Source organism: Sphaeramia orbicularis, chromosome 8 (genome assembly GCF_902148855.1).
Source record: "Sphaeramia orbicularis chromosome 8, fSphaOr1.1, whole genome shotgun sequence".
Classification (NCBI taxonomy): Eukaryota; Metazoa; Chordata; class Actinopteri; order Kurtiformes; family Apogonidae; genus Sphaeramia; species Sphaeramia orbicularis.
In genome coordinates, this window is record NC_043964.1 from 34,879,921 (window position 1) to 34,907,691 (window position 27,771).

Genomic DNA, 27,771 nt, shown 5'->3' on the forward strand with positions numbered 1-27,771 from the left:
TAAGAAAAAGTAGGACTGGGCTTCAGAATCAAATATTAACTAATTAACAAAATTAACCTATGCAAAGAATTTTATAATAATGACATTTTTATATTACATTAAACTGATACTGTATAATCATTATACAGTGACAGTTTAATGCAACATAAAAATGTCATTATTATAAAATTCTTTGCATGCACCATGATGCATGCTTTGAGGTGTATTACCATCTATAGTCCAAAGGGTAGCAGTAAAGTGCATATGTAGCGCTTATTGACCGTAGAAGAAGCCGCAGAAGAAGAGACTGTAGTTTCATTTGTGACTGACCTATTTAACCTAGCTTGTCTTATTAGCATCGGAAAATTATCTTCATGGCCAGCAATGGGCTTGGCCGTTCTTACGTAAGGAGTTTATGTTTTCTGATGCTGAGTTTTTAATTTTCTTCCCCGAGGAACGACAGGACACAGAAGAACGTCGTGGACTTTATGCGTAGTTGAACAGAGGAGCTACTGTTAGCCACTTTGATTTAGCTGCTATTAAGATGAGCTGTCAGACTGGTAGCTAGCTCCGCTGTAATTTCAGTCGTCTGATTTGCTCTGCCACTTTTAACTGATAAACTTGTATACATTTTCCTATCTTAGCTTAGGTACGATCATTCATTCAGCTCCTTTGGATGTTAAGTGTGGTAAGTGCAATATATTATAAATTAATTTAATATTATCAGATATTAGCCAGATGTTAGACTTCGGTGCTATCTCTCTCAAGCTAACTGTGTTTTTAGCCTGGGTGGTGCAGTTGGGTTTTTTTTTATTTGCCAATATTTCGGATACTCATAACGTCTTCAGGTTTATATCACTGTAGGATGACCATAATCTGGTAATTTGATAACTTTAAGTCATACTGTTGAGCGATAATTTAGTTAATAGATAAGAGCTGATCTTAAAATACTTCCTGTATGCATGTATGGATGGGGTTATATATTAAACAGTCACACCTTAAACGTAGTGGCCTTAAACACGTTGTGGTATTCTCTTACTTGCTTTGCAGTTAAGATGTAATATGGACATGTCTTCTGTGCAATTTTACATTGAACCCGAGGAAGGTGTGGTGGAAAAATATTATTTTTGTTAATAAGGATTAACGTCAATGCAGTGCCGATTCTGTAACCATAACCATATTCTTTGTATATCAACATTTATTGTTACATTCTAGAACCATAAATCTTGATTTTATATGTGTGTATGTGTATATATATATATATATATATATATATATATATATATATATATGTATGTATATATGTGTGTGTGTGTATGTGTGTGTGTATGTATGTATGTATGTATGTATATATATGTATATGTAGATAGATAGTGGGTGGGGGCTTTATTTGCTTCTGAGCTTCAGTAGAAAGAACCTCAATCTTTAAAAAAATAAAAAAAGGAAAATCTCACAGGTATACCAGTTTAATTTAGAATGCCTATATACTGTACAAGCTAGTATTGTGGATGTAGTCGATAAAAGGGCTGTACAGTATGATGATGACGTATAGTTACCACACAATGAGACATATGCTCACTAGGTACACTTGTATTATAAACGGGCTGATGTTCACTCGTGACGACAAGGTGTGTTTTTTTTATGTGTTTGTCTGCTTTACAGTCAGGAAGTGACTCTTCAGCTCCATGTCTGCTGAGGCTTCGGTTGGCAGTCATGCTGCCGGCTCTATTCAGTCTGCCTGTCAAAGCACAGAGGAGCACAGAAGTCGGGGTCTGCTGGGGAGCAAGTACGTCAAATTAAATGTGGGCGGCTCACTACATTATACAACTGTCCAGACTTTGAGCAAGGAAGAGAGTCTGTTGCGGAGCATATGCAATGGAGGCACTGAGGTCACTATAGACTCTGAGGGTGAGTGTCTAAGTGATGAGTACTAACCTTCCTGCTGAAACTGCATTGTTATTGTTTAGATGGCAGTTGTGTGGACTTTTATCTATTGCACGTATAATATTAAATAAAATTGATTGTAGTGATGAATCATTCCATTATGCTTCACTCTTATATCTTACTGTGTATTTCTTTCAGTCATTCATCATATTTTCCCGTCACAGGTTGGGTAGTTCTGGATAGGTGTGGTCGACATTTTGGACTGGTTTTAAACTTTCTGCGTGATGGCTCAGTACCACTTCCTGAGGACCAAAGAGAACTGGATGAGGTTTTGAAGGAGGCCCAGTACTATCGTGTCCAGGGACTTGTACAGCATTGCCTCGGTGCCATGCAGGTAAATATTTTTCATATTGTTGTCATAAAACTTTGCAACAGAATAAACATGTTATTTAAAAATGAATGTTATTTAAGTTGAAATATTGTTTTAGTTATTATTGTCTTAATAACATCTGTGGATTTAATCAGATACTTAATTTTTTTTGACAATACAGTATAAGTGATACATTGTTAATGTAGTAAAAGAAAATTGTTTTAATATTGGTTTTCTGTTCACCTTCAGAAACAAAAAGATGTCTTTGAAAGCGTGTGCCGCATCCCGATGATCACCTCAGCCAAAGAAGAACAGAGGATGATTGCCACTTGTAGAAAGGTAAACAGACTTTCATTCAAATAAATCAACCCCTGTCGTACTGTATGTGCAGAATGTTGTGCAGAGAAGGCAGCTTCAGCATGTTGCTGATTCTGAGAGGTTTCCCAACTATGCATGTTCGTTGGAAAATCATGTCAAAGTTTGCAGAACAGGATATTTCGACCTGTGGAAACATTTTTACTCACCTAATGTAACTCTTCAGTGCTAATAATTTTTTTTCAATCAAAGGATTACAAATTACCACCATTTACCTCGCTAATTTTTCTACTTTTTTTCCTTATCTCTAAAGCCTGTTGTGAAGCTCCAGAACAACAGAGGAAACAATAAGTACTCTTACACCAGGTAAACAAAAAAGTTGACATGTTGTGCATGTGTCCTACCAAGAGTATGAAAAACTATTTAACAAGCTACACCAAACCGTTCACTCGGTGGGTGATAATTTTTTTTTTTTTTTTGTCTCTGTCCAGCAACTCGGATGATAACCTCCTGAAGAACATTGAGCTTTTTGACAAACTTGTCCTTCGGTTTAATGGCCGCGTCCTGTTTGTGAAAGATGTGCTTGGGGACGAAATTTGCTGTTGGTCTTTCTACGGCGAGGGCCGCAAGATTGCTGAAGTATGCTGCACTTCCATTGTCTACGCCACAGAGAAGAAGCAAACCAAAGTAAGTATGACAACATGTGGAGTCACTCCTCAAAGATTCCCTCCAGTCACTTTATAAAATGTCTTAAATATACTCTGAGTAATAATAATATAATATTAATAATAATCTAATAATACACAACCCCATCTAAGAAATGGTGGGAACAATGTGGAAATTCCAAATTTAGAAAATGCAATGATATTAAAATAAATTTGAACTGTATTTCATTTTAGACAGTATGAACACAGCATTTTTCAATTTATTTATGGTTAGATTCATTTTATTTGGAAATGCGCAACCTTTCTTCACATTCATGCTGCAGCATATCCAAGAAAAAGTCAGAATGGCACAATGTAGAACTAATGATGAGACAAAATCAAATAACAATGTGAATTCAAAAGGGTGATTTAAACAGGTGATTATAATTCTGACTTTGGTATATTTACAAATGAACTGAAGTCAACCAGACAAAACATGAAATGTTATTAATACTGTCAACAATTAAACTTAAAATACATTTTAATATTACTGCATTATTTTTAATGGGCATTTGCAGTGCTTTTGCAACTATTTATTATTTGGGGTTGTAATTTTGCCTAGAAAAGTTGGACTGTTGAGCAAAATATGTTTTCTCCTTTCCTACAAGTCCAATTTCAGTGTCAGCAGTGATGGGTTTGTCAGGTTTTTTTTTTTTTATCAGTGCACTTAAAATAACCATTCATCATTGGCACCATAATCACCAATGGCACAAAAATATTTATTATGATACATGTCTCGCTGTAATTACACTCCTAAAACTTTTATATGAAGTGTCCAGGGTCAAACACCACAGTGAAACTTAAGGTCACTGATGTTTCTCAGCAAAATGTGACTTACACTTGGTTACTTTGATACAGCAAAACAACTTAATCTGAAACTCTGTGTTTTCAGGTTGAGTTTCCAGAGGCTCGAATCTTTGAAGAAACCCTCAATATCCTCATTTATGAAAACAGCAGATCTGGAGGCATCCACCTTTTAGATTCAAGAGGCTCTGGATCATCACTGGGAACTGGCCAGTCAGAGGAGGAGGGTGCTGTGGGCGGAGACAGGCGAGTAAGACGGATCCACGTGAGGAGGCATATAATGCATGATGAAAGAGGGCACGGTCAACAAACTGTGTACAAAGACTAAAGATGTGAAGGTGTAAAGCATGGGAGAGTGACGTCATGTATGTTTTGTTTTTGTTTTGTTTTGTTTTGTTCTGGGGTTTTTTGGGTGCTTGCAGAATGAGATGGTCCATCATAGCAATAGATTGGTAGTTATTTCATTACATGTCTTTAGATTTCACTGCACACATGGAGTTGGATGACTGATTTATAAATAAGATGAAAAATTGCTTCTGTTTACATGAAAATGAATGATGTACATTATTTAAATAGGAACTGTGTAAAATTACTTGGGACATGGAACTGGCATAAATATTTTGCAGATGTTATGAAAGTTACTGAAAGGGCTTCAAAGCTCAACTTCCAGCCAACAGATTGGATTAACCTCAGAGATCATGGCCCGCTACTGTGTGTGTGTTAATAATATGCACTGGAAGCCTTCTGTGTTTGACTTGATCAGGTTGTGAAACATCTGTTGCCTTTTTTTAAGTTGGACTAAGATGCTGCCCGACTGTGATGAACAGAGGAAGGTATTTGAGTTTAGCTTAACACTGGAATAAAACAGAGTAGCCATTTTTAGTGACGCTGACAACAGATGACATTGTTGAACAGCTGCTTTCTGTATTTAAATTATTACTGCTGATGCTTCAAGATGTTTTTTTTTTTTTTTTTTTTTTTTTTTTTTTTTTTTATCAAATTAATTTATGAACCTAATTTATTGTTTGGTATTTAACTTTTGTATTGTATGCAATCTTTGTGTTAACATGCGAGTTGTCATTTTTGACTGGAGATGATGCACTCAACCATTTTGCAATTTGCTCATGTAAATGACTAAATCGTGAATTTCTATTTTTACTTTGTTTCAAACGGTACCGTGACCTTTCTACCATCTTGTTGAAACTGCTTATTACTCTGAGCCATGATCTTTAATTTTTCACTTTATGTCTTAAACAATCCACTGAAATCTTTTCAAAACAATTGGCCATACTGTGATGATAAAGGCAAATAATAATGAATGGTGTTTTTATTTCCCTCAGGGCAATTTTGGGAGTTTTCTTGATCATATTCACTGGTGTTCTGTGCACACCAAAACACTGAATACTGATAAAAAGAAACAATGAATGAGAGCAATATGTTTCTCTGACACCCTTTATAAAATCACCTTTGGAACACCGTTAAATATTGCACTAATGTCACTTCCGTCCTGTTGTGGTCATGGGAAAATTCTTAATAAAATACTTGTGAAACTTGGCTTCTGTCTGACTTTTTTTCATTTTCTGAAGTAAAAGGGAAAAATAACTACACGTTACATAAGCAAATGGTGATAAAATTACAGCGCCATTTTTAGTGAAAAGTAGGTCAAAAAAAACTTGTCAAATGAGTACAAAACTGGCACTTGTCGGGGCAGTTTACGTGTATGCGTCGTGACGTCACTTCCGGGTGCGTACCAGGGTTGATTCCGTCCCCGCCAAACAGAAATAATACGATAAAATGAAGGTGTCCGAGAAAGAGTCGCAGACAATCCGTAAATTTGTGCGCCGTCAGCTCCGCGATGAGCCAGACCTCAGGTACAGTTATTGGAACATCTAATTTGTCAGCAATAGTTGAAAATTAGCCCAGGTCTAAGAGCTTTAGTTAGCAAAGTACCAATGTGTTTTGATAAGACTTAGTAGTGGCTAACTTACCATGTTCTGCTGTTCACTGTCAACAAATTAAATAATTTGCATGTAGATCATTTGAATAAGTTACTAGTGTTGACCTGGTAGATAGTAACAGGACTTTGTAAAAATAAATTTAGCAATCCTACCAGATTTTAGTTCGGTCAAACCTTTCAGAGTTAGTCATGTTGGTGACAGTTTTCAGACCACACCTGCTGGTCAGAAAATGTCATTGTTTAATGTTAGTAAACCACAACACTGCCACAATATTTTTAATTTAACTGTGGCCTATTTGCCTTTGCCCCCTCTTATGGGTCTGCTTCAGAATATATAGGGTACCTTTTGTATCCCTTTAACCCTTTCATGCATAGTGGTCACTACAGTGGACAGCTATTCAAAGCTGTCCTCTTATATATTCATGGATTTTGTTGTTTTAGTTCCATATCAGCCAACACAGTGGACACTTATGCACCATCCCATACACTGTAATTCATACCATTACTGTAACTTTGTTGTTCTTGATAAACCTGATCTACAGTAACATATTTAAGTGTAAATCAATTGCTGGTTGTTATTAGACTGTATTTAGCAATTGTTTTTTTGTTTTTTTTGCATATTATCTCCGTGAAGTGAGTAATAACTAGTATTAGTGTATGTTAAAATGTGACAAAACATCAGATTAGCTGCATTAAAAATGTTTTTATTTCATAGTTTTCACACAGATTATCACTTTCTGATATTGAGTTTTAAATGCATGTTTCTTTGCTTCAGAAATTAAAAACATGGTGTCCAGCTGAGTGGACATTTTTGTAACTCCATAAAAAATAGGTTCATTAAAAATTTTACAATTACATTGTTTGTTTTTTCATGCCTAAAGAGGAATAAAAACATTCAGGAAAAAAAAAAAAAAAAACTAAGGTTCTCATAATTCATGCATCAAAGGGTTAAATAAGTGAATACACATCCTGACCATAAAAAGTGTTCACTTGGATTTAAATGAGCTTTCTATTGGATAGTTGATTGATACAGTTTGGCTGGTAGAAAGTTATTTAACTGGTGCAGCAAGTAGCTTCTCATTTCATAAACAACATTTAATTTGCATGAAAGCATAAAGACTGGAGAATGCTGGCCTGGGATTCATCAGTGTTGTAGGGAGCCCAAGACCTCATTTTCACACATGGATTAGTCTCCACAGAGTCCAGACCTGAACCCCATTGAGACTCTTTGGGATTTGCAGGAGAAAACTTTAAATAGCGGTCCATTTCTCCCGTCATCAATACAAGATCTTGGCCAAATAATAAGGCAGCTCTGGGTGCAAATAAATGTTATGACTTTATTGTGACATTGCATAAGCATTGTGTGGCATAAATGATGCAACAGCAAATGTGTCCTGTAATCAAAGCTGAAGACGATCCAACATAATATTGTGGGTATTTTTTTACCCTATGTATTTATTTATTTATTTATTTATTCATTTATTTATTTATTTATTTATTTATTTAGGTCAGGCAGTGTATAAGTCTCACATGTCCCCAGAATGTATGTTAAGTGTCACCACCAAATGTCTCACACATCCCTCATACCTGTCTTCTCCTGTCTTTCTGCCTCAGTCAAAACAACCCATTTCAGTGTCTGTTACTTAAATCCAAATGACTGCTGCCTATGTCCCTTTCTTTCAAAACTGACTCTTGTAGCTTGGTGCCTCAGCCATGGAACACATATAAGTTTTGTTTAGGAATGCATTGTTTACCAGATTCTCAGTCAATCAAGATATTTAAAACGACAGCTGATGTCGATACAAATGTTATTTTTTGTTTGTTTCCTTTGAAATCTTCATATATAACAACTTTAAAGTCTTTCAGCCCTTGATTGCATTATCATGAAAGAACAAATTCACTTGCACAAAATTATGTAAAGATATTTGATATAACGCATTAGAGACTGAGATAAATATCAGTCACTGCCATCGAAGAAGTTTTATCTTGAATGCCAATACCAACATTTACCAATTTCAGCGAATATGATCCGATACCAGTGTTTGGCCAATGCATCCCTAGTTTTGGTAGGCCTTGTGGGTGCTGTCGGACTTACTGGACAAGGTGATTGCATAGTGGTGGCATATAGGGATGTAACGATTACCAGAATAACAATAAACCGTGGTAAAATTGCAGACGGTTAGTATTACCGTTTAAATTCTAATTATCATGATAACCATGTTTGATTACCGCACTTTTAGGGGAAAAAAAAAAACATGTAAAGCTATGCTTTTATGTAAAATATTTGAGTATAGTTTTAATTTATTACAGTTTTAATTTTATATACCTAATATTTTGAACCAATATATAATTTGGAACCAATAATAATTTTAAAGTCTTTGAAAAGGTTCGTTAAGCATCTTTATGTTATTTATGCAATAAATTATATACATTTTTCAAATCGGATTTTATATATTTTTTTTGTGGTTTCTAGGCTTTTATGTTTTTTATATTAGGTTAAAGTGAAAAACATAATAGGCAGATGGTATAAATGAAGTTGTGCTGAAAAAAAAGATACCAAACATGGGTATAGTAAACATTTGTTTATATGGTATATAAAGGCAAAATCAAAAGTACTGAAAAATGGCCAAAATATGCTCAGATCACTAAGGGTTTATATTTGAATGTTTCTGCCAACAGAAAGTACATTGTGCCAATTATTTTGTTTTATTTTATTTTCAAAATACAACTTGGTTAAATTATTTCAGTGTGTGTATAAGTACTTTTTGAACATTTTGAGCACAATTTAAACAATAGCGCGATAATAATGATAACCGTGATAATTTTGGTCACAATAACCATGATATGAAATTTTCATATCATTACATCCCTAGTGGCATAACAAAAATACAAATTTCTGATTTGTGTTTCAAGGCCTCTTAATTGAGTATTTTGATCTAGTAACTGTGTTTATGTATCTTCTAGAATTGTTTTATATATTATATCAATTTTATATTATACCGGAAGAATGCATTAAAATATAATATGTGCTTCAAAGGGTTTAACTTTAACCAATGCCTACTCTTCCTTCAGCAGACAAACAAGGACAGGGACAAATTAGAGTGATCTGATAGAAGTGCTAGATGTCAGCTTAATCTATCATAGATATTGTACAAGCCTTTGAATAAATTAATTTTTAATGGTATTACGTATTAGTGACGAGAATGCACCCCAACCAGTGTTGCATCTCTTCATCTGAGAAATAAACTTGGAAAATATTTGTTTTCATAAACAGTTGTGAAATTGAATTTGGAATCTAGAAATCCCAATGATGGAAAACGTTTTAATTGACATTTAAATACCCCACTCAAAATCATTACAACCAGACTAACCAAATTTCCTCCTTTTCCTTTCCTCCTCTCTGCATAGAGTTTTTACCCAATCATGTACTGCAAATTATTTAACACTGGTTTCCTTCTTATATCTCATTCCAGTACACTGACCATAGGAATTTTGAAACGCCGGTATTTGGAATATGTGGGACACGAATCATTAAGTTCAGAGGCCAAACATTTCATGAAACGGGTGGTTGAGGAGGAGCTGGTCAAAATGCAGGTATTTGAATTACCTCCTCCTGTCATGTTTATGTGAGACTTTTTGTTTGGAGGTCATTTTAGTGCAGTAGTCCATAATGTGATGTCTTCTTCTGTTAGGACAATGACTGTAATGGAAGTGATTCAGAGGTCAAGGTACCTCAAAATAAAAGGAAAAGAGAAGAGGAAAGTGATGGTGTAGTGACTGAGAGTGAAGATGAATCCAGAGCAAAAAAATCCCGCCGAGTGTCAAATTCATCATCAGGTGAGTTCTGAATGAATAGTTTTTTTGTTCTGTATTTAGATATATTTAGTTAAAATATGTTTTAATATGTGTTTGTGATACTAATTGTAGGATGTGTTTTTGGCAGTTACATGCAGCACACAGTAATGATAAAGTCTTTTCTTTTGTTGTTTTTAATCAGAATCAGAGGATGAAAAGGAAAACAAAACTGCAAGTGAATCCTCAGAGGATGAAGAGCAAATTAAAGCTGGATCTGGGGGGGCAAAGAAAAAGGCGGAAACCACCAAGAAAAAGACAAACAAAGCTACTGAGCGACAAATTAGCAGTGACGATTCTTCAGATGAGGAAACAAAAGAGGCACAAATGGATGATGGACTGAAAGAGAACAGCGCCAGTCCGAAGGAACCAACTAGGAAGAAAGACAATACTGTAAATAATGGAAAGCGCAAGAGCAGCAAAACAAGTGAAGATGAATCTGACTCAGACAGCAAGTCAGAAAGGAGTGCTAAGAGAGACAGCAATGAGTCTTCAGATGATGATGATGATGATGACGATAATAATGAAAAGGGTATAAATACAAACTCTTATATCCTGGACATTAATGTTCAATCCTATTTGTGTTGTTTTATTCATATGAGCTTATCTTATGGTTTCCAGAAGAACGTGTCACAGTGGAAAAGAGAGATGAAGACTCAGATTCTTCATCACTCCCATCTATAGAAGATGATGAAGAAGCTGACAAACCAAAGAAAGAGGTGAAGAAGAAGAAGAAGAAGGAGAAGAAGACGAAAGCAGTGACAAAACAGGAAAAAACAAAAAGTGAAAGGGTGAGTGAGTCAGAATTAGAAGAATCAACCTTTGACATGTTTTGTAAAATGAATCAGTCCTGTTTGTGCACCTTTTTGCTACAAGTTTTTGGCGTACATATGACTCTTAAAAATAAAAGATGATGTGTTTATTGTGAGACTGCAGAAATATAAACAGAAATCTGCGTCCTCTCTTCATTACCTGTATGTCCTTTGATTCTGTCCACAGGATGGAACAAAAGCAGTAGCGAGGCTCAAGCACTACATCACTCTATGCGGAGTGAGACGTAATTACAAGAAGCTCTTTGAAAACTGTCACTCTGTTCACTCCCAAGTGGCTGTTTTAAAGAAAGAGCTTGAAGATCTTGGTGTTGAGGGTCAGTGTGAATACATTTGCAACAGACACGTATTTCTTCTTTTGATTTTAATTTCAGCCTTTACATTGGTGACAGTAGGTACAGTGTCAAGATCCAGTACATGCACAACATGCCCAGGCAATAAACCTTATCAGATGCATATGTGGCCTATAGGTTGATATTATTTTATGTCTGCTTTATGTTCATTACGACATGGTTTTAGTGTACATTAAGCTGTGCATTACAAATATACACAGTTCAGCCCAGTCACGGAACCAGCCATTAAATGTTGCCATTTGTTTTTTTCTGCAGGTCACCCATCCATTCAAAAATGCAAGAAAATCAGAATGAAGAGAGAGAGAGCTCAAGAAATAGCTGAGCTTGATGTTAACAACATAATATTTTCACAAGGTAACTCCCTATTTATTTCGGTGTGTGTCTTTTTCATTTTTGTCCATACTGTAATTTTAAAGTGACTGTTACAGTCATTAATTTTAGACCCACTGGTGTGGATTTGTCCCTCAGGTCGACCTAAACGGAGGGGTGTCCTGAATGAACAACAGAAGTCTCCATCCTCTACATACCAGCGTACTTTGAGCTCCGGTTCTGATAGTGATCAGGAAAACAAAACACACAAAACGCAAAGAAGAACCACAGACTGGAGCAGCCTTCAGGGAATCATCAGCGACGATGCTGACAGTGACTGATACAAGTTCTATTTAATGTTCAGAATGTTTTTAGTCCAAGTACAGCTCTGGCATGTAGAGATGCATGTTATATGATGAATATGAATCCAGTCTATTTCTAATAATAAAAGTTTCTGAAGCAAAAGTGACGTTTATGTAACTGATGTCTAATATCTCATGTTATTTGTTACAAATAAAATAATTTTTTTATTATTATGGAGTTGTTTTATTTCAACAAGAGGGCAAAGCAGAAAAGCTCGTTTAATTTTTACTGAAGCAGGCAAAACCAATAGTTTAACAATGAGAATGGTAACAGGTAGAACTGTATTAAAAAAAATCGTTTACTTCACATGGAATGTGAAGTAAACGAACAATGGAACATTCGTTCCATGTTTATTTCACAATCACGATAGTCGATTGAATTATCTCGAAAATCGAATCCGGAACCAATGTCCTGTAGGCACACGGAAGATTTTGCAGACGCACCAGTCCGACAGGGAGATGTGTCCGCCCCCCACTCAGCAGGTCAATGCGATTAATTTTTATAAATCACTTTAAAACTTACACACACGCGCGTTAGGCCAAACGATCACTATTTAGGTCTGAATATGTCGATGGTTTTATTCAGCCAGGACTTTTTGTGACTAAAAACAAAATTATTGCATGTGACCCTTAAATTACTGTAGTAACATGTATCTACTGCACGTCTAAGGGGAAATATGTACTGGCTGTGTTCTATTTAAGGATTTTGTGGTACTCAAACAAGTCTTCATCACTTATACAGACCTTTTTCAACAAAATGTGAAAGATCTGGTCCGTTCATACATTTGAATAATAAGCAAAAACAAACGTGTAAACGGAGCAGAACTAAAAATACGTTTGTGAGGAGATTTAGGATACTGTTTTTAAAGCCAACATCTTTATTTAATTTGACCTGACACTTTATTTTCTTACGTTTTATTCAGAAATGGCAGATGATTCGCCTGATGAGGCTTTTGCTGAGTTTAAGTCCAGGCCCCTTGGAATTTGGGGAGTTGCTCAACTAGCTGCTGGCACTGGCCTTGCTGTGTATGCTATGTGGGTGGGAATCCTTCAGCCTGGCTTTCGAAAGGTCCCCCTAAGGCTACAGGTATGATATACAACTTACCAGGGGAAAAAAAAAAAAAAAAGCACGAAAGGTCATTTCATCTCACCGGGCTCTTATAATGTGTCCTCTAGGTTCCATACATTCCTGCCAGTAAATCCCAAGTACGTAATGTAATGACATTACTGAAGGGTCGAAAGGGAGGTCTGGTGGATTTAGGATCTGGTGATGGTCGTATTGTAAGTATGAAAAAAATACTTTTCTTATATTCAGTACCTTTCTTGTCTAAGTAATCACTTGGTTTTGATTGTGATCCTTTTCCACTTTTAAGGTCTTAGAAGCACATCAGCAGGGTTTCACTCCTGCTATTGGTTATGAGCTGAACCCCTGGCTTGTTTACATGTCACGCTTTTATGCATGGAGAGCAGGCCATAATGAAAAAGTGTCATACAGGAGAGAAGATCTTTGGAAGGTGTGGCATTTATCGCTTGTCTTGTGGCATTTATAATAATAGTAGCAGTTCTGTAGCTGTGGCTAAAATGTGATATCTTGAGTGGAAGTGTCCCCACTGTCAAGTCTCAGAGCGCTCAGAAGATTTTAACAAGTAAAGCACAGCAGACTTCCTTTAACAAAATAAGAAAAACAGTTTATTTCAGCTAAATTTTTGTAAAGCTTGCCCCTTTGTTTTTAATTTGTTTGTTGTGTCTAGGTATTTAAAGCAGAATTGTTAAAAATAAAAGTCACTGTCTTGTTGATAATCCTTTTTTGTATTGTTACAGGTTGACTTGTCTGAATGCAAGAACATCACAGTATTTTTGGCTCCCAGTGTGGTAAGTTAAATGCCCAGCTTTACACTGCAAATTATGTGAATATAATGTAGAGTCAAGTAAAACAGGCATCAATAAAGAAAAAGGAATGGTGAGCATTTTAAAGCTGGGAGAGAAAAATCACACTGCTGCATCAAGGGAAATCTGTTGGTCTTAAAACATCCCACAGAGTAAGTGCAGCAGCCATTTGGGCCAAATCTGATTTTTAGCCTGTACACAGAAAGCCAAACATCACTTTTTCATATTTTTAAACTGTAAAAATCAGACATATAATAACACAGTTATTCAACAATTTCTTTAAATGGTCAAAATGCACCCATATACTTTTATAAATGGACATTTCAGTTTTAATCAAATGTAAGAAATATACATTTTGATTTATAAGACTGCAATAATTTTTCTTGTGTTCCCAGCTTTCATTGCTGCAGAAGAAGTTACAAGATGAGCTTCCTGATGACGCCTTAGTTGTTGCTGGTCGTTTCCCCTTCCCTGACTGGACACCCTGCAGGACTGAGGGACACGGTGTGGACAGAGCCTGGGCATATAACATACAGGCGCAAAGACAACATATTTTGAGGAACAATGACAAAGAGAAAAGTCAAGAGTGATAGTGATGTCCAAATGTTCTTGTCCTTTCTAGTACAATATTACACTTTGTAACAGCCTTTATACTAGTACAAGGAAAATTATTTTGTTCTTACTACTGCATCATGTGCAAAAGCACAGATAAAACTAGACAATATACAAGGAAAGTGGCTAAGTTCATACAATATAAAAAATCTCAGTCAACAGGGAAGTTGCATGTGAGTGAGTATGGTCAGTGTATTTATGTGTTTTATATATATATATATATATATATATATATATATATATATATATATATATATATATATATATATATATATATATCTCAGTGTAATTATGAATCAGTATATGTGTAAATGAGAAAGAAACTGTCCAGAGGATGCTAGTCCATGTTTTGAGCCTGCAGTACCTCATTTCAAAAGGAAAATAGTCAGCTTCTGTGGTGAAGTTGATGATCCTGAGGGTATTCTGGACATACTGCTTGTTAGACATGCCCTGGGTGAAGGGATGTTACAACTGACAGCCATAACATGTCATTATGTGTAATTATCTCGTTAATTAAAAAAAAAAAAAAAAGTCTTTCACTTGGAATACTGGGGACATTATAGTTGACTGCAGGACTACTACACCTAAAGAGACCGTGGGTAAAGTGTTGAACTTCACTGTGACACTTCCAGTGACAGAGTGGTGGATTGCTGTTGTTAATATTAGGACAGTGCCTATTGAACCTTTTAAAAATTATACCTAGATATTTCTGTTTCAGTGAGAATGCTTCACAATTTAATGTTTTCTCTTTTAAGATCTATGTATTTCTTACACAAGCATTTTATCAATGGATGATGTGGAGCTGAAATCTAAAACAATGTTTTGTGGCATGTGCCAGCAATTTCAGAATGTGAAACTGTTTAAATATTTATTTTTTTACACATCACACATATTTGGACCCCTTGGCATATTTGTATATTGTGTACACATGCATTCATTTATCTTACCTGTTGTATAAAATGAATGGGTTTGATTTTGGCTGGAATATCCTGTTTGATTTTTTTTTTTTTTCCTTTATTTGTATTAGGTATACTGATTTGTTGTGTTTTTTCCTTGTATATTTGTGTTATATACATGTTTTTTTTTTTTTTTTTCTCGATTCTGATTGTAAGTGATAGAATGTGCGAATGAATATTGTGTGGCGTAAGTGATTCATCTTTATAATTGTGTTGTTTTACTTTTGCATTTTAAATTATTATTATTATTGTATTTATAATTATTATTATTATTATTATTGCTACCAAAAAATGGATAGTATGAAATGTGCAACCGGAGGTGGTGCTTTTATTATTGCGACTGACTTGACACATGCTCGTTTGGGTTGGCTGATTTTTGCAGCTAAAGAGGAAGTTGCGAAGCAAACCCTGTAAACCCACAAGCTAGCGTTAGCTAGGTTATATACTTGAGCCGCCCTAAGCACTGAAAGGGGGAATAACAGGAAGAAGCGCGTATAGGAATAAATACTGTTATTACGCCCTTTGTCAGATGTGTAAGTTAGCTGTGCATATGTACTCGCATTACAACTACAAACGGTAAAATCGACTTGTCGTGAGCAGCAGTCCAAGAAGCATGTCTACGTCTGACAGCTAGCGTTAACTAGCTAGCTAACGAAAAATATGCCTTCATCCTTCTAGAAACGCTAGCGATTTAGCCATCCGCTGCAGCAATAATTAACTAGGTAATTTGGCTTCGAATCGTTTGAGGACACAGGGCTAAAAGGCTAATTAACGCTGCACATTTCACCGTCGCTGCAGCCAGTATTAATGCTCCATAAAACAAGATTTCTATATTTAACTTGAGGGTAAACGGAATTATACGACAATGCAGCTAACAATTCGACTTGGCTGATTCAATGTTAAGGATATAGTTAGTGTCGGTGGTAGGAAACGCGTAGTGTTCGAAAGAGGTAAAATCTCAGTTTGACTCGATCGTTTTAATCTAACTCGGTGTCGCCGGCTGTAGATAACTGTGTGCGGGTTATCAACCTAAGCAACCGAGCAGAGCATGATGAACCCTGTCTGTGGTTACGTTAGCCAACAACACCTTAGCTAACGTTAGCTACTGAACTGGGTAGCCAAATAGCTAACGCTGGCTTGTTTCTGTGATTAATCCGAGACTGAGTGAACTGAAGAAAGCACCTGAGCCGCTGAAACATGGTAAGAATGATGTTTTGCTTCTTTAACCATATTTATTCACCATGAGTGCGTTTCTTATTGGCTAACTGCTAAGGTATTGCATGAAGGTTTTGGTTTCTGCACTTAAACAGGAAGATATACAGTCATGTTAATAATATAACGCTATTTACAGTTTTCTAAGTATAGCTGATGTGTTTTAAATGTGTTCATAATGGCCTTTTCGGACGGTTAAGCCATATAACGGTTTGTGGGAGGCCAGGTATTCCACGGGATGTTAACGTTAAGCCATTTCACAGTACAAGACGCCCATTTTGCAAAACAGAGTATTTGCTTTGAGTGTTCCGTCTCGGCAAGTTGTGGCTTATTTGAGGAATTCAGTCCCGCCTGCCATAGGAGCTGCTCTTTAAAATCTCAATTTTCTATCTACGTTTTTTTTTTTTTCAGACAAGGCCCAACTTCCTCTACCTGTCAAGGCATGGTATTACAATGATATAGAACACGGTGGATTTGTTTTAATTACACGATTTAGTCTGTATTTCAAAGCAATATTCAGTGCTGAATAATATTAAGATTCTAAATTGTTGAACTGATAAGGTGCAAACTATGAGATGACACTCTCCTATACCTGCACATCAGTCATGTGTGATGCAATGATATACACAAGTTTGAAGTATGTATAGATGGTCATAAAGCGTGTTATCATTATTGCACAGGTGGTAACATGTTAAACTACATTTCCAATGTATTATACGACCCACCTGAACAAGATAATACTTTAGACTATAAGTACTGTCTCCTCTTGAGAGTAGGCTACAATATTGCGTGTTACAGTGTTCAGCACATGCATGAGATATCATCAAAATACATACAATTATTCTGCAATTATATGCTCAAATGACAATAAGTTTGCAGTACTAGTATATAACTCAGCCTTTTTATCATCCTCTAGGCCTCAGAGGAAGCATCACTGCGTGCACTCGAGAGCCTTATGACAGAGTTCTTTCATACTTGTACAACAAATGAACGAAAGAGAGAAATTGGTAAGTCTGACTTTGATTAACCTACCTTTACACATTACAAACAAGGAGTTACTGTAATTGTCACATTTGTGTTTTCCATTCAGATGGATTGTTAAAAAAAGCCATGTTTGGTGGTCTTGTTTCTGTTTGATAGCACATTTAAAGGTGTTTTTGTTGAATGTGAAGTACATTGCTTTATTGACATCCTCCTATTCTTTAATAAAAGGCATTTATACAGCACATGGTGCATTCTCTTTCTCAAATTTTATTTCAAAAGTTTGCCTCCTTTCAGGCGCTTACCACAAGCTGTTTATGTAACCCTGGGTTCACAAATATCTTGAATAGTGTAACACTGTACATTTCAGAGTGTAAAGTGTCACTGTAGAGAGTGTAATGTGACCCAAAATACTTTCCTTTCTATTGAAAGTATTCTTTACATTGCTTTTAATACACTTCCTGTGTTGTGACGCATTGCTTTGAAACTGTCCGCAAATGAGGTACAGCACCGTCAGTGATCATGCCTACTTCCTTTTTTCTGTAGAAGAGCTGCTGAATAATTTTGCGCAGCAGACAGGAGCGTGGCGCCACTGCTTATTCTTTCTCTCCAATACTCAGAATGAGTATGTAATGATGTACAGCCTCACAGTATTCGAAGTAAGTCATGTTGAAGGAAGATGCATATTTTTGAGTTCATTAACATGTTTTTTTCTATTTTGCCATTGTCATGATTTGAAAATAAGATGCAGACAAAATTCCACTGTTGATTTTTACCAGCTTATTAATTACACAGATACATGAGAGCTTAAATACATTTTTCCTAATAATTATGATTGTCATGAGACCACACTAACCACTGGTTGTCACTTTTACTTTCAGAATCTGGTGAACAAGATGTGGATTGGGGTCGCTTCACAAGACAAGATGGAGATTCGCAGTTGTCTGCCTAAACTCCTCCTTGCACAGCACAAATCTGTCCCTTATTTCATCAGGAATAAACTCTGTAAAGTCATTGTGGACATTGGTCGGCAAGACTGGCCAATGTTCTACCATGACTTTTTTACAAATACCCTCCAGGTAAGATCAGATGATGTGATTTCCTGTAAGTCAACAATATAAATGGAAGTTATTCAGTAGCTGTTGCACACACTTTTCAATTCCACTTTTTTTTTTTTTTTTACTTAAGTCCTCTTAGATAACAGTATGTTTTTACTTGCCATTTGCGGTTCTTATCGAAGTATGTGCAGCAGTCCTTATTTCTGCTATTTGTAAAAATTCCTAACCTTTATCTTCTTTTTATTATTTTTCCTTGAACTGCAGCTGATTCAGTCGCCAGCTCTGGCTCCATTAGGGTTAGTGATGCTGAAAACTACATCAGAGGAACTTGCTTGTCCCCGAGAGGACCTCAGTGTTGCCAGAAAAGATGAGTTGCGTAAACTGCTGTTAGAACAAGTACCAACAGTGCTTGGACTGTTGACAGGTAAGAGTGACCTTTAACAGTTAGTGGAATGTGCATGTAATGGTGACCGTGGTACAGCCTTGGTGTGATGGCCATGGTTTCCTTGAGCGGTATCGCACCTTTTTTAATGGCAAACCTTGAATATAGATGAGTAATTGACTGTATGTCTCTTGTTAATTTGCAGGTATTCTGGAGACTTATTGGGACAAGCACAGTGTCATAGCCTCAACTCCCCCTCCATCACCCACCTCAGGAGAAAGTGGTGAGTGAAGCGAGAGAGGGTTTTTTAGTCAAACTAGAGAATATTAACATGAGTCTCCTTTGTCTTTCCCAATTCTCAGATGTAGATCTATGTATTTTAACAAAAGAAAACAAGAAATAAACTGTCCCTTGTGGTCATTCTAGTATAGAGGATAGTAGTATAGTATCTGGATTTACATAGTAGACCCGAAAGCACCACAAAGGTGGTGCCCATGCATTGCAGTGTAAATTCCAGACTTTACAATGCATCATGAAGTCTCGTTCTTATCTCTGACACATATTAGCAGGAAGATCAGAAGCAAAGTGCCTGTAAATGAAGCCAGATGCCATAGAGACTCTGAACAGACTTTAATTTCATGACTGTTCTGGTACTTTTAGTTACCAGTGTGTCAGATAACCCTCTGAGATTTACCTGCAAAATCGAAAATCTACCCACATGCAGCATTTTGCAGTGTCTCGTTTATTTGTTCTGTGTAAATGTTCAGAGCCATGTTCCTGTTTTGTCTCCCAGCCCTACTCTCTCATGATTTAGCATTTGAGAAGCAGGTTTCATTTTCTTTGATTATGTTCTGCTTTTGTTTGTTTGTTCTATCAGTGGAATTGCTGGGGAATTTGTTCCAGGGCAGCCAGTACTCAAAACTGCTTTGCCAGCCCATGGCAGCATTGGACAATGAGAGTCATCAGCTCTGTTGTCTGGTTTTGGAGTGTTTGGCTCACCTGTTCAGCTGGATCCCTCTATCCACAAGCATCACACCTACGCTGTTGGCATCCATTTTCCATTTTGCACGTTTTGGTTGTGATCTGCGGACAAAGGCCAAGACGGGATCCTTCATCTCCACCAACTCCTCGTCCTCTAACGGACAGCCAATCACAGCTCCCCCTACGTCAAATGGAGGAGGACGAAATGGACAGCAGAGTGAGGGGAGCAAGGTGGATCGCGCCCGGCTTGGTGTACTTGCCATGACCTGTGTCAATGAACTGGTGTCAAAGAACTGTGTGCCAATGGATTTTGAGGAGTACCTGCTACGCATGTTCCAGCAGACCTTCTTTCTTCTTCAGAGGTTGACACGGGAGAATAATGCTCATACAGTCAAGAGTCGCCTACAAGAACTTGACGAGAGGTATGGCTCAGGCCCTTTGTGTTCACTGGTAATAAGTGATTTCAGCGTTTCGCCTGCTGCTGCTGATCATATGTACTTTTCTTACACTCAAGCCTAATTTGCAGTCAGAAGATGCCTTGAGGTGGAAGTCTGTTCCTCAATACAGTCTTTGTTTGCATCACTGCTGGTCTCTGCACTCACTCTATCCTGCTCTGTTCTCCAGTACTGTCACATGTCTGTCATCCTGAATTTTAATGTACAGCTGTGTCAGCGTATCTTAATTTAACACCTTTAAATGATTATGTAAGGACAGATGGGCCTTGAGTTTTCATTTTCCACATGAGCTGAGATTTTTCAGTCAGTGTTTGTGCACAGCTCAACATGAAGCCTTATCACTTTGTCTAAATTACGGATTATGGATAAACCAGGAAGAATTGAATAATGCCCATCTTATCATATATAACCCACTCATTATACTGTTGCTGACTTAAAAAAAATCAATCCTTTTTAACAAACATTGATTATAGTTTTTTCCTCAGTTAATTATGTATGGCTGGAACCGTGTATAACAGCAGTGGTCTGATACTCATAACAGTCTGCTTTACAGAAATAACAAACCATAAAATGTCTCTGTCAAGTATCTAATAAATGGAGGGTTCAACAAAGCCATATAATAATACTATGATTGATAACTGCAGACTGTATGAGTATAGAGGGGACTTGTGTTTATTTTTCTCTTTCTCTTTGCAGTTACTTGGAAAAATTCACAGACTTTCTGCGCCTGTTTGTCAGTGTTCATTTGAGGCGGATTGAGTCCAGTCCTCAGTTTCCCATTGTAGAGTTTCTTGCCCTGCTTTTTAAGTACACTTTCAACCAGGTAAAGATAACACTGATGACGTTCACCACATTTTGTTGATTTCTGTCGATGTTCTATAAATTCTGACAGATTACAAAACTTGCTTCTCTTTGGTTTCCAGCCAACCCATGACGGATACTTTGCCTGTTTGGATATATGGAGTATCTTTTTGGATTTTCTAACAACCAAAATCAAAAGCAGGCTGGCTGACAGAGAAAGTGTGCTAAATAGGTGAGTAACACGGAAACGACCTCAAACTGATTTAGGAAACAAATGCTATGAATTGTTTAGTTCAGTTTAAATTTAGTAAATGCAGCCGTTTGTTTAAAATGTACTTGTTAAAAACTTGCATTATTTATTGTTTTCCAGGTACAAAGATGCCTTGGTTCTTCTCTTGAGGGAAGTACTGAATCGGATACAGTTCAGATACAACCAGGCTCAGTTAGAGGAGCTGGATGATGAGACCTTGGATGATGATGTAAGAACTTTTTATATTCATTTCATTGGGTCGTTTTCACTTAATCTTAGTCTGCTGTATATCTCACCTTCATACTTTCTCTTATTAAGTGTCTTAGCACCTCAAAGACATGCACACAGTGTAAAGTGCATGTCATTCACTTCAATCTGAATGTCCCTCTTTATTTGGTTACTATAGCAACAGACTGAGTGGCAAAGGTACCTGCGTCAGAGTCTGGAGGTGGTTGCTAAGGTGATGGAGCTGCTTCCCTCGCATGCATTCACTACTTTGGTAAGAAATTATCATTTGAGTACTGGGATATATTAGCATTTTGTAAGGTTTTCAAGTGTCTGACCTGCCTGAAAACAGTTCACTGGATTCTACATTTGTTTAGTTGCTGCCGAAGGACTCCAGAGAAAATTACATGCGCACTGTAAATTCACAGCAAATTATTGCACCAAGGCTTTTCTTTCTTTATTATGATTTCTTTTAAACTTGAAATTATAACATTTGCTCTAAATTTGAAGTTTAGAGTTTTTTTCTTTTTTTTTATCTTTGGGTTCATACTTGCACATGTATTAACTTCATTTGTCAACCTTTTGTTCTTATTTTCTCTTTAGTTTCCTGTTCTTCAAGAGAACCTGGATGTATACTTGGGTTTGCAGCAGTTTATTGTTACCACAGGCACAAGTAAGTAACTCATTTTATATCCTGCTTCACTCTCTGTTTTCTGTTGTTTTGTGTAGTCACACAGAGTGATACTGGGTTCATAAATGGATTCAAATCATTTGACTGACCTGCTGTGTTTTCCTCCAGGTCGCAGGCTTAATATCACTGCAGAGAATGACTGCCGTCGACTACACTGTTCTCTCAGGGACCTGAGCTCCCTACTTCAAGCTGTCGGACGCTTGGCTGAACATTTTATCGGGGAGGTTTTTGCTGCACGTTTCAGTGACGCTCTGGCAGTGGTGGAGAGGTCAGTCCTCCGCCACTTTATATCCGTAAAGAAATACACTTTGAGTCAGCGTTGTTGTGTTATATGTGTTTTAACACAACTGTCAGTTCCTTATATTTAGTCAGTCCATAGTCTGCACATTTAGCTGAAAATAATGAACCTTGTGATTGTTTTCAAAGGTTGGTTGAAGTTACGTGCTACGGCTCACAGACCAGCCTTTACGACCTGGAGACCGCTGTGCCTTCTGTGCTCAAACCAGACCTCATAGATGTGTAAGTAAACACAGTCTAAATGGATATTGCACAGTGTATAAAAGACAGTTTTATGCAATTTCTGTTGTATTATAAAGACTGAATAGTTCCCGTGTTGTCTCAGTTTGTGTGAATTTGGGTGTATTTCAGACATGAATCAAACGGGCTGAAAACACACATGCCACCTCCAATGTCATGTTTTATAGATTGAAGTCACCTAATTATTTTTCTGAGAAATTAAGACAAACCTTTGTTCCATCCATATACAATCTTTTTTTGGGGTGATGCCCTTCAGATTTACTGAACACATCAATAGTAACACTGGATGCAGAACTGGTTATGTGTGTTTGATAAATATGCTCCTCTGTGTGTTTTGTTACAGACATGCACAGGCCCTTGCTGCTTTGCAGGCCTATTCTCATTGGCTTGCACAGTTCTACAGTGAGGTCCACAGCCAAAACCAGAGCCAGTTCATCAACCTCATCACATCTGCAATAGATGCCAGCAGCCCACTCATCACTGCTAAGGTCACTTAAGTCATATCAGTGTCTTTTATTGAGCTAGTCTGAGATTATTTTGTTTAAAGTAAGTTCCAAAAATAAGAGTACTCAAATTCTTTCTTTATCACCAGGTACCTGAAAAGTTGCTGTTGTCAGCGTGCCATCTGATGGTTTCCATAACCTCTACAGTGCGGCCTGTTTTCTTGGTCACTTTGCCTGCTGTGCAAAACATCTTCAACCTCATTACAAATAACCACACCCGTAGACTGCCCCAGGAGGTAAATCCCCATTACACCGTATTCCTGTAAATTGTGATGAGTTTCTTAAAAGCTGATTCATTCACTTTATGGGTGTGCTTACTCTTGCAGGCTCACATGCTGGTGTGTAGGGCTTTATCCAACATGCTGCTGCTCCCGTGGCCAAATTTACCGGAGAGTGAGCAGCAGTGGCAGTCACGCTCCAGCAACCATGCCAGCCTCCTGGCAGCCCTCACTCGAGAATATCGGGTTTTAAGAGGGACGGTCAACGTCACTCCACGGCAGCCTGATCTAAATAACAGTCAGTATTTTTGCTATTTTTCTTAGTTGTTAATCTTGATCTATTTTCAATTTTGCTTTTTTCAGTTGTTCTTATATCAATATTGATTTTGAAGTTTGGCCTTTTTTTCCTTTTTGTTGCTCTAATTGTTCCTTCTGTTTCTCCTCCAGTGAAAGCAGTGATACAGCAGACGCTACCTGTGCTTAGAGACATAGTGGACAGCATCTCTGGGGAATCCACTAAATCCCGTCAGATCTGTTATCAGAGTCTTCAGGAGTCTGTACAAGTGTCTCTCAGCCTTTTCCCTGTGTTTATTCAGCAACCAGGTCAGTTACTCATTACTACACTTTTGTCTTCTATCCAAAGCTTGAGGCCTGAAAGTACGTTGTTGTGCAAACATGCTACAAGATTATGTTTCAGGTATCATATCGAACATATCAGGAAACACTTGCCTTTTTTTTAGTCATTGTGCCATTATTTCTGGCACAGATCACCCTAACATGAATCTTCAAGTTTGCTTAAAAATGTGTTATGTTGGTCTCATTAAAAAAAAATTCCAGTCTCTTGAACTGAACTGAAAAGTCCTTTTAATATCTGAACATTTTAATAAGACTGGCTGTCTTTGTTAACCCATTTCTTCTTTCCCAGATGTGACGGATGAGATGTTAGCCTTCTTCTTGACGCTGTTTCAGGCGTTGCGAGTCCAAATGGGCGTTCCCTTCACAGGACAAATCATCCACACGTTCCTCAGCATGTTTACCAGGTTAGAAAAGTTTTTAGTAGTAATGGTAGAATTACGTCCTGCCTAGGTAGTTTTTAACGCTTCATTTTGTTTCACTCCAGGGAACAGCTGGCGGCCAGTATTTTGCAAGAGGGCAGTGCAGGGTGCAGAGTGGTCCAGAAGTTCCTGAAGATCCTGCAGGTGGTTGTGCAAGAACCCGGTCAGGCTTTCAAGCCCTTCCTCCCCAGTATCCTCTCTCTGTGCATGGAGCAGGTCTATCCAGTTGTAGCTGAGGTCAGTTGGTGATCTTACCCGTCTTGAGTTCAGCATTTTTCACTTTACTTGCATGTGCATTTATTATACTACTGTCTCTGAAGATTAGCATGTGACAACTCTACTAACTTTTTGGTGAGAAAAATGTAATATTTGCCTATAGTTAAATCATGAGTAAGGGTAAAATTAACTCTCAAAATAATAGCTATGAAGAATACTTTGGGGGTTTTTTTTGTCAAACACTCATGATTCTCTTTTGTCTTTCTCTATAGCGGTCCTCACCTGATGTCAAGGCAGAGATGTTTGAGTTACTTTACCAAATACTTCACCAAAACTGGAGGTACTTCTTCAAAACTTCAGTCTTAACAAGTGTCCAAAGAGGAGGAGCTGCTGAAGATGTCATGGAAAATGAGGCCCAGTTCACGGCCGCCATGCAGGTGTGTGTACATGTGGCTACATTCATTGTTCCTTTTGAATAAACAGATAGCAAAGAAAGTCACCCTTCGTCTCCTGACTTGTTCTGGAATGTCTTTGCCAGGCTTTTGGACAGTCTTTCCTGCAGCCTGACATCCACATCTTCAAGCAGAATCTTTCCTATTTGGAGTCTCTCAACAGCAAGCACAAGTTGTATCACAGAGTAAGTGTAAACCCGGAGTATGGATACGTCATTTCAGTCTTTTCTGTAACCTATCAAAAAAATAAAGTCAGCTCATCATCTTTTGTCATTTTCTCTTTTTTGTATTTTAGAAGCTTTTCCGGACCTCGATGCTCTTCCATTTTATCAACGTGCTGCTGCAGGTTCTTCTGCACAAAAGTCACGATCTTCTTCAGGAGGAAATCACCGTCGCTATCTACAACATGGCCTCGGTTGATTTTGATGCCTTCTACTCGGCCTTCATGCCAGAGTTCCTCAATGGCTGCCAGGGTGTGGACACCAACCAACGGGCTGTCCTCGCACGCAACTTCAAGCTTGAACAGGTGGGAGTGATGGTTAATATTAGCACAGTATATTTATTCACACCTAATCGACTACTGCATTACTTCAGAAATAACTTTACAAGTTTGAGCCATTAGAGGGAGACAGAGTTTACATAAAGCCACATGCATAACCTGACAAGGCAAGACAAGATCTCACAAGCACATGGGAATGAAACCCACTGTAGAAATTTAACTTTGGAGTAACATGTTTATGTTTTTTATCCTGTGTCTTGTATTGGTTTTCCAAATTTTCTTTTTTTTTTTTCCTTAAGGATCTGCCTTCGTTCACTCAAAGCGTGCAGCGGCTGGTGAATGACCTTCGCTACTACAGACTGTGTAACAGTAGCCTGCCCACTGGCACCATCAAACTATAGCACAATGACTGAAACCACTCCACTCACCTACTAGGATCTTCAAGGACTGCTTGTGCTGACCACTTTGCCCGACACTCCTTCTCCAAATTCAGCTTTACTCCTCCTATTGAGTAATAGGAACGGACAAAACACACTTTGTTTGAGAATTTGGAGTTGTAGGATGCTGCTGATAATTCTCTTTGATTTCTACTGTAGAAGGTTGGTGCGTTATTGTTGTTTTTTAAAGCAGCGCCCACCTTATATGTTGCCAATGATAATTTGGCAAGAAATGTAAACCTGGTCTGCAGTTGGCTTTCGCCCAGACCTGGAGCAGTCTGAGCCAGGCCTTCTTTCCCATGCCTCTGCACCAAAGCTGGGCTGGGACTGAGCACTTTCGACTCATTTTGAGTTTTTAAAATGTCTGCTTTTATTCATTTTGCCTTCAATTTTTTCATCTCCAAAGGAGACGAACTCTCAACTTAAGATCTTTCATATCATTCCATTATGAAAAGAGAAAACCTGCTTGATTAATAAAGTGCTTTTCTAGTAAAATTAAGGGATTGAGTATTTTATTATGCATTCTACTATTGGAAGTACTTTTACAGTACTGTGTTAGAATAACAATTTCATAAGAAATGCAACATTTCTCCATGGTTTACATTACTTTACCTTCAGCCATTTTTCGATGGCTCTCTTTTTAAGTTTCTATGTACTGAATTTATTAGATCCCAGACTTTTTTTTAATTTCTCAAAGATTTTTCTTGCCTCTAGAACACGTAGACAAATGAGTCATTGTGGGTTCCAGAAGAGCAAACGGATATAAAACAGCTTAGTTAAAGAAATTAACAGATATTGTCCTCTGTCAGTGTTCAGCATCAGCACAGCTGGTATGTTCTAGGTCAGTTGTAACATGTGAGGACACTTAGTTTGAGAATGGACACATTTAGCAGAAATGTTTTGAAAAAACACAACTGTGTTTAGAACCTTTAGATAGTTTATTTTCGTATTTTCTGAAAGCTGTATGTGGGTGTTTTAGATTTCCAAATACATTTTTAAGTTGGAGTTAATTGTGCTGAGTATTAAGGCGTCACCATATTTACTCAATGTTCTGAATGTGCAAACAGGACATCGGTGTTAACAGGAAAGTTGAGAAACTCCATTTTACCAGATGTTTTCAAGAGTATGGGCAGGATTAATGACTCAAGTTACTGAACATTTCTGAGATGGGGACAAATTAGTGCTACTTGTACCAAATTTCAATGTTTCAATTTTATGTTACTTAAAATGTCTACTCCATCTCAGCTGCAAATGTTATATGTTTTACTCTTTGTCTGACAACTTTAGTTACTTTTCAGAGTACAGAAACCCACACTTCTCCAAAAGTATTAACTTTGACTCTGAAATCTGAGTATATTTAGAGGTTTTTATATGAAGTAAAAAATGACTTTTTCAGCTAAATATATCAGTAAGGGAATGTAAAAACAAGTGTCTACAACTACTGTCATTTGTCAAACTTCATGGGCAGAAAATGTATGTATTTCCAAGTTTATGACAAAAAAGACAAATGTGATGCTCTTGAAAAGCTGAGAAACAAGTTTACCTGAATTAACTGCATATATAGGATAATAACAGTTTTAGATCATTATTTACTTTTTCTCACTGGCAGTTGTTCAGGTTTCTGAAGGTTAAAGTGAGCTCAAC

At 37.3% G+C, this 27,771-nt stretch overlaps 4 protein-coding genes across 7 annotated transcripts; all 4 read left to right on the forward strand.

The window, feature by feature from the left end:
• Positions 1–273: 273 nt before the first annotated feature.
• On the forward strand, positions 274–5,611 carry LOC115424005 (BTB/POZ domain-containing adapter for CUL3-mediated RhoA degradation protein 1-like). The gene is made up of 7 exons (XM_030141070.1): positions 274–667; positions 1,642–1,887; positions 2,088–2,257; positions 2,483–2,572; positions 2,862–2,914; positions 3,040–3,235; positions 4,145–5,611. Exons 2-7 carry the CDS (start codon positions 1,665–1,667, stop codon positions 4,382–4,384), a joined length of 972 nt encoding a protein of 323 aa, XP_029996930.1. The 5' UTR covers positions 274–667; positions 1,642–1,664; the 3' UTR covers positions 4,385–5,611.
• Positions 5,612–5,806: 195 nt separating this feature from the next.
• hirip3 (HIRA interacting protein 3) lies at positions 5,807–11,893 on the forward strand. Of its 4 annotated transcripts, none has more exons than XM_030141065.1 (8): positions 5,807–5,927; positions 9,487–9,607; positions 9,706–9,850; positions 10,011–10,397; positions 10,487–10,656; positions 10,865–11,012; positions 11,304–11,402; positions 11,517–11,893. In XM_030141065.1, the coding sequence occupies exons 1-8, from the start codon at positions 5,851–5,853 to the stop codon at positions 11,696–11,698; spliced, it is 1,329 nt and encodes a 442-aa protein (XP_029996925.1). In that variant the 5' UTR covers positions 5,807–5,850; the 3' UTR covers positions 11,699–11,893. The 4 variants fall into 4 exon arrangements, with proteins under 4 accessions (XP_029996925.1, XP_029996926.1, XP_029996927.1 ...); XM_030141066.1 differs by having other exon boundaries at positions 10,490–10,656; XM_030141067.1 differs by having other exon boundaries at positions 9,706–9,842; positions 10,006–10,397.
• A 256-nt stretch (positions 11,894–12,149) lies between these two features.
• Positions 12,150–14,332, forward strand: antkmt (adenine nucleotide translocase lysine methyltransferase). The gene is made up of 6 exons (XM_030141072.1): positions 12,150–12,202; positions 12,643–12,806; positions 12,896–13,000; positions 13,093–13,233; positions 13,541–13,591; positions 14,002–14,332. The coding sequence occupies exons 2-6, from the start codon at positions 12,645–12,647 to the stop codon at positions 14,194–14,196; spliced, it is 654 nt and encodes a 217-aa protein (XP_029996932.1). The 5' UTR covers positions 12,150–12,202; positions 12,643–12,644; the 3' UTR covers positions 14,197–14,332.
• Positions 14,333–15,553: 1,221 nt separating this feature from the next.
• On the forward strand, positions 15,554–26,626 carry xpo6 (exportin 6). The gene is made up of 24 exons (XM_030141062.1): positions 15,554–16,374; positions 17,303–17,393; positions 17,914–18,026; positions 18,249–18,446; positions 18,690–18,849; positions 19,013–19,090; positions 19,685–20,210; positions 20,940–21,066; positions 21,167–21,276; positions 21,415–21,523; positions 21,701–21,793; positions 22,123–22,192; positions 22,319–22,478; positions 22,637–22,729; positions 23,091–23,235; positions 23,340–23,486; positions 23,577–23,766; positions 23,916–24,071; positions 24,394–24,508; positions 24,589–24,760; positions 25,012–25,176; positions 25,278–25,376; positions 25,487–25,717; positions 25,990–26,626. The coding sequence occupies exons 1-24, from the start codon at positions 16,372–16,374 to the stop codon at positions 26,089–26,091; spliced, it is 3,453 nt and encodes a 1,150-aa protein (XP_029996922.1). The 5' UTR covers positions 15,554–16,371; the 3' UTR covers positions 26,092–26,626.
• Positions 26,627–27,771: the final 1,145 nt, after the last annotated feature.

What these genes read in the sequence shown, in the direction of transcription:
- LOC115424005 (XM_030141070.1), top strand. Translation starts at nt 1,665, where the DNA reads ATGTCTGCTGAGGCTTCGGTTGGCAGTCATGCTGCCGGCTCTATTCAG. An exon ending in ATTGCCTCGGTGCCATGCAG is followed by an intron (nt 2,258 to 2,482) that starts GTAAATATTTTT and finishes GTTCACCTTCAG; the next exon opens with AAACAAAAAGATGTCTTTGA. An exon ending in CAGAGAAGAAGCAAACCAAA is followed by an intron (nt 3,236 to 4,144) that starts GTAAGTATGACA and finishes CTGTGTTTTCAG; the next exon opens with GTTGAGTTTCCAGAGGCTCG.
- hirip3 (XM_030141065.1), top strand. Translation starts at nt 5,851, where the DNA reads ATGAAGGTGTCCGAGAAAGAGTCGCAGACAATCCGTAAATTTGTGCGC. An exon ending in AGGAGCTGGTCAAAATGCAG is followed by an intron (nt 9,608 to 9,705) that starts GTATTTGAATTA and finishes TTCTTCTGTTAG; the next exon opens with GACAATGACTGTAATGGAAG. An exon ending in AAAAAACAAAAAGTGAAAGG is followed by an intron (nt 10,657 to 10,864) that starts GTGAGTGAGTCA and finishes TTCTGTCCACAG; the next exon opens with GATGGAACAAAAGCAGTAGC.
- antkmt (XM_030141072.1), top strand. Translation starts at nt 12,645, where the DNA reads ATGGCAGATGATTCGCCTGATGAGGCTTTTGCTGAGTTTAAGTCCAGG. An exon ending in GATCTGGTGATGGTCGTATT is followed by an intron (nt 13,001 to 13,092) that starts GTAAGTATGAAA and finishes TCCACTTTTAAG; the next exon opens with GTCTTAGAAGCACATCAGCA. An exon ending in TATTTTTGGCTCCCAGTGTG is followed by an intron (nt 13,592 to 14,001) that starts GTAAGTTAAATG and finishes TTGTGTTCCCAG; the next exon opens with CTTTCATTGCTGCAGAAGAA.
- xpo6 (XM_030141062.1), top strand. An exon ending in TGAACGAAAGAGAGAAATTG is followed by an intron (nt 17,394 to 17,913) that starts GTAAGTCTGACT and finishes TTTTTTCTGTAG; the next exon opens with AAGAGCTGCTGAATAATTTT. An exon ending in ATGAGACCTTGGATGATGAT is followed by an intron (nt 21,524 to 21,700) that starts GTAAGAACTTTT and finishes TGGTTACTATAG; the next exon opens with CAACAGACTGAGTGGCAAAG.